This window comes from Alligator sinensis, unplaced genomic scaffold (assembly GCF_000455745.1).
Source record: "Alligator sinensis unplaced genomic scaffold, ASM45574v1 scaffold982_1, whole genome shotgun sequence".
NCBI lineage: Eukaryota > Metazoa > Chordata > Crocodylia > Alligatoridae > Alligator > Alligator sinensis.
In genome coordinates, this window is record NW_005842470.1 from 178,528 (window position 1) to 184,527 (window position 6,000).

General features: G+C 38.4%; 1 protein-coding gene across 6 annotated transcripts in view; it reads right to left on the reverse strand.

The window, feature by feature from the left end:
- PDE4B (phosphodiesterase 4B) overlaps positions 1–6,000 on the reverse strand; it is a 352,002-nt gene that overhangs the window by 42,353 nt on the left and 303,649 nt on the right. Inside the window, exon 1 of one of the 6 annotated variants that reach the window (XM_025212538.1) lies at positions 1,588–1,606. The exons of the other annotated variants lie outside the window; for them this stretch is intronic. Within the exon in view, the coding sequence (XP_025068323.1) occupies positions 1,588–1,591 (4 nt within the window). The 5' untranslated portion in view covers positions 1,592–1,606. Of the gene's footprint in view, positions 1–1,587; positions 1,607–6,000 lie in introns of those variants that run through there. 6 annotated transcript variants of the gene reach the window in all.

Sequence of the window (6,000 nt, forward strand, 5' to 3'; positions counted from 1 at the left end):
CCATTTCTGCAGATGCAAAACCATACGTGCAAATATTTGCAGGCAGTTTCAGAATATCAATTTTTGGCTGTGACATCTACATTCCTATGAATCAAAGTTTTAGGCCCCACACTGCACAGGATTTTAACCTCAAATTTAAATTTTAGACATGTATAACTCTGAATACAAAAATCTACCTAGCTATTTGTGATATACAAGATCCATTTTTTTTTTCAAATGTCAAAATTGTTTTGTGTTAGAACTCAATATCTGTTTTCCAATACGGAGATTTAAAAGGTGTACTTTGCAATCTATAATGGCTATCAAAACATTTATGCTATATCTTCTTTGCAAATTAATACTAAGTTATTTATTATGCTGTTATAACACCTTTTGGGTTGTTAATTTTAATTACATCCTGACTCAGATAAACTGCAACTATTTATAATTATAAGCTGCTTCAAAATGTACAATAGCCTTTCCCATGTGTATTTTCCTTCACACAGTTCAAATCTACATATGTGCAATAGCAGCTCACACATTAGAAACAAGCTGAAGGCCTGCTCTAAGACTTAGCTTCATCTTCAGCTTGCTCAACAAACAAAATCTTGTCTTGACCCTGTGGCCCAACCATACACATATACTCACTATAGCAAAGTATTCAACATGCACACATTATAGCCAGAACACCGTATGCTAATTCCTACTAGTGACCATTAGTGAATTAACAGATTTTCTGAAGTAAGCTTTGCCTATACTATGCTAAAACTGCCCAGTATTTTTTTAAATGCATAATGAACCCTTAGAATTAAACACAGCTGGGAACACATACTTTCTCCTGACCCAGTCTATAGTTTAAATTTGTGCTAAAAGGCCCTTTTTCCTACACGGTTACTGATGATTGGCACAAGACTTAACGGTGAAAATCACTACCACTGAGAAACCAGAGAATACACAGGCTATGTCAAATTTTCAACAGCAAGGAAATAGCCTATAAGCCTAGGTACCATATTCAAAATTGACTGACTGGAAATCTGTACTGGAGTGTACCCAAGCAAGCTAGTGTAGCAGAGAGTCAGAGCAATCCGCCCACACTGAACTCTGCGCTGCCTCCAGTACCTGAGCTAACCAGTGTAAAGCCAGCTCGGGTATCTCCACATTGTGCTGCCGTGTAAACATAACCTTAGACTCCTAAATGCTTAAGTCACTTTTGAAACCAGAATTTTGTTAAAAAGACCTTACTTCTCACTGAAAGTCAGTGGGGCTGTAGGGCCATGGGAGCCAATCTTTTTGGCAGGTGTGCCACAAATTAAACGTGTACTCTCCCTGAGTATCACTCCAGTCCCCTCGCCTGGCCTGATCTGCTGCTCTGCTTTCAGCTCCCGGCCCTATCTACCACAGTGTTCCCTGCTCTATAGTTTCATAGTTGTTAGGGGCAGGAGGGACCCTCCCGAGCTGCTACATGGCATGTGCTCTGCAGTTTAGCCACCCTTGCTCTGGAGCACAACTGACTTAGGCACTTTTGAAAAGTTTACTTGTTCATGCCTATGACAGTGTATTTTAAAAACACACTCAGAAAAGGGTCTCAATATATAATATAAGATTTACTCATTCAGGAGGTATGTCGGTATAGCTTCCATGGTGCTCCTGCAAATATCACCAAGTACAGCCTTGTTCATCTTCTTCCATGTTGCATCTGCAAAACCCAGAAATGAGGAACTGAAGGCATCGAGGCCACTTTCAAGCATGCTGGGGACAGATCTCAAAACAGGCAGTACAGGGTTATCCTCACATTGGGCAGATGAGGAGTGGGAATGGGTATGTGGGGACACGAGTCACAGGTGTGATTTTGGGAGCACCAAGAAGTGGTATAGATATACTCAATGTATAGCAAAGGGCTTCAACCCCAGGGAAACACAATTCATGTTTACAGCATCTCTGAAGAAATCAGCTAAATATAAGAAAAGGTTAACAAGAAAGAGGGATGGTTTTCTTGTAATCACTTGAATAAAAGGGCTATTATTTTGTGAAAAATACAGAAATTATTTTGTATAGATTTTATTTACAGTCTTTAAACCTGGTCTGATAATGGCTGGGCCATGGTCCATAAGAAGCTACCTAACAGGTAAAGATGTTATGGGGAATATCAAAAATGCTTTTAAATATTGATGGTTCTGCTTACATACACTGTTCAAGTGTCAGCCTCTCTTTGAGACGCAAACACCCAGAGAATCACCCTGCAAAACCTGAGACATCAGGTGCCATTTATTTTATGATTCAGCTCACGTGGAAGTCACGACGCACATCAGACACGTGAGTCAAAAAGGATAAGGGTGTCTCATATTACCTGACAGTGCATGGGCAGGGTTCAGGTTAGCAGTCAATTAAATCCAAATCCAAACATGTGCGTATGATAAAGCCTGTAGTTCACTTTCAACAAAGGAAACTGAATCACAGCTCTTCTACCCTCACTTAAAACAAGAGAAGGATTGTTTTGCCCAGTAATAATTACAACTCAGTTCCAGCATCATGCTCAGAAATGAGGAGTGCATTTCACATTCAGTAGAACAGGTATATCAACAAATGCTATGCCAAAAAAATGACAGAACAGAGACTTAATGCAAGCTGTCAACCCTTCACTCATTGCCGTCAACAATATTTGGGTGTGTTTACAGAGGGTGTATATATAATTTGTATATTTAAACTAGGCAATGTTCCTAATGAATTATTTGATTACTTTATCCTCTTATTGTGTTTACAGACTATTCAGGGGCAGAACACCATATCCTTGAAAGCAGTCATTTTTCTACCTGATCCAGAAAATACATCCTTTAATTTCACTCAATAGACTGATTTAAACATTGACAGGAATCAAAATCAAAATCAAAGGGTCATGGGCACAACTGTAGTGATTCATTAGACTGTTGGAAAGAAAATGTTTTCCAAATGCCTTCCACTGCAGTTCTGTCAATCCTACGCACTGAAAAAAAAAAAATCACAATTTATTTTTTGTGCTTGTTTTACCTTCAACCACGTAGGCCGGAAACATTGGGCAAATTTCTGTTTCACCAAGTGAAGAAACAAAATGCAGCTGGAAACTAACTCTGAATTACCAATCTATGATAGAAGATTAATTCTAATACCCACTCTGGGTTCATAAATGCCTCCATTATAGGGATAGGATCACCCCCTAGGGACCTTTAAATGCTATTCCCATAATACAGGTGCTTCCCTGCCCAGTGAAGTTAACAGAATCTATCCAACACAGTCGGGTTACTAAGGGTTACTCTCAGGCTACATTTTGGTAGTTCACAAGATTCTGTCTGTGCTTTTTAAAAAAATAACAGCTGATATTCTCATTCAACTGCATGTCTCAAGGAGCAAGGATTCTTGGAGGATCTCCCAAATACCACAAGAATTGGCAACAGTGCCATCATCCATACACTCTCTGTTCCACATTGTGTGCACACATCTTCTCTTGGAGATGCATTATCCACTCTGTCCATACCACATGAATGCTGTCAAGAGCAAGAAACTTAAGAAGTTAGTATTCCTATAGCCCATTCCCATGGCTATGTTCCTAAGAACTTTTATAACTGTATTAATAATATATTCCTGTTTGTGCTATTAAATATTAATGTCAAAATATTAAAGAAACTCTCAAGTTAACGATGTTGCAGTAGTCTCATTTTTCCTTGCCTTTAGAAAAAGGAAATATGGAAATTGAATGGCAGGAACTGTTAGTAATGGAGAGAATGAAAGTGACTGCCCATGTTCGACAATGTTGGAGTCTGCTCTGGTGCACTGTAATTACAGCACATCGGAGCAGCCTTGACGTACATATATAAGCACCCCAAATACTTAAATGATGCTGTTAACAAGAAATCAGCCATTCAACAGTCATATTATTAACTATATCACCAGATCTATCACCAATTCAATTCCAGACCTGCACTGGAATCCCAGCTAATAAGCAGCAATATTAGGGTGGACAAAGGTGATGGCAGTGCATAATATAGCCATTCTTATGCCAGTGGGCAAGTACAGGCTTGTTGATAACAAACCAATGAAACAAAATAAGTTATGGCTTGGAGTTTATAAGAGTGGATGCCCAGGAGAACCACTCCCTACTGGGCAGTAATGCAGCATACGGCATGGCTTTGATTGCACTATAACAGCAGAATATCCCCAATATGAGAGGAGGAATAACAACAGCTATGGGGCCTGTCCAACACTCTAATATAATTTAAGAAGGTATTTTGAGGAGATGGACCATTAGAAGACAAACTGAAGCTACAAATCAACCTCTACATGCAAACCCATGAGACTACTGAAATGCTGTGTGCTGGTAATGCCAATGAAGGTGGTGTTGGCAAGCCTGCAACATTATATTAGCATGTAGTAGATCGGAAGTCTAATCATAAAAGGAAAACCTCATTCACAGAAACAAGTCCACTGTAGATCACAGTTTACACATCCTGTGAGGATGAGCTAGAATATACACAAATCAGTCATTCTAACAGGTGGCCACTGTGCAGCTAAAACTTTAATGCTCTCAAACTAATTTGGTCACGTGAATTCTTCATTTGCATGACATGTGTCAACATTTACAGGAAAAGAATGGATGAAATTATTTTTATACTAGGCACAGGGTTTTTTTTGCTTTACCAGTCCCTAAAATAGCTAAATAATTCTCAACTTCAAAATAAAGAATATTAAAATCACCTCTCCATTGAAATGAAGCATTTACTACAATTTGGAAAGTAGCTGTTAGAAAGCTAGTCCTAAATGTAATTGTTTGGCAAACTAATCTGTTCGTGTTCACTATCATGCAAATGCTATATTTTATATACACAAACATGTAAAATGCAAAAAAACCCTATGTAGCAGAACACTAAGATTTAAACACACTGTTGGGTAGAAATTCAGACCTTTATAAAAGCAAAATTAGCACTGGTTCTTGCAGAGGCATCATGCATTTGCTTAATCCATAAACTCATGGAAGCAACAGTGTTGTACATTCTTTAGCTATTACTATATAAGGCAACTTTTATTATATCATATTTGAGACAGAATTACCTTTTATTTTTAATCCACACTCTCAAAACATGGACAGTTAATTGATGTTTATGAAACTTTCCCAAAGAACTCATTTCTGGGCTGAAGCTTATGATGAAGCATTTCATTTCAAGTGATAATTGAAGAAAATTAGGAAGTAATGAAAAGAGTGAGAGTTAGCATGGAAGAGCTATTTTATTCTTAACTGTGGTATAGATATAGAATAGCTACCACAATGCAGTAATCATTCTTACAATGGCTTCTTCCCCACGCATAGCCAAGCACAGCAAACAATATATTGTAGCTGCCACAAATCAGAAGGGAAAGTGACAGTGCCTGCATTGTGCCAAATGGAAGTAACAAAATGCAGGAAACATTTTGTCAAATGTCACTTAGCAGTGATATCATAGGGGTATCAGGGAATGGGATTTGCCTGCTCTAGAAATACCTTGGTCAATAGATGGGGAGAAGCAGAAATAGTAAGAGAGGACAAAGCCTAATCTTGGCCTGTTGATTGAAAAGGAAAGATTGCTCAGGTCTAACTTTATCTCAGGGAGAAAATACATGATTTGACATGTTATCATTTTACTGACCAGGCTGAATCTTTCATTGACTAGGTCGATTTCTGTCTCAATCACAAGACCGACAGACAAATATGATTAGTAGGAATGCCCATCTATGAATTCTAATAGAAGTAGTGCAGAATGTTACTCTGATAGTCCAAGTGGTGACCCCTTCAGGGAGACTTCAAAGAAACAAATGGTCTGGCAGAATGATATTTTATAATGAAATAAGTGCTTATATCAAATGAGTTCCCGAAGACAGATATATTCTGGTGCTCAACATGTTTTTAGCCCCCAGATAAAGGAGAACTCAGAACATGCATATATCTATTTTGCAGAGTGTTCAAAAATGGACAGGATGGAACTCACTGCTCCGACATTCTGATCCAAATCCTGCTGA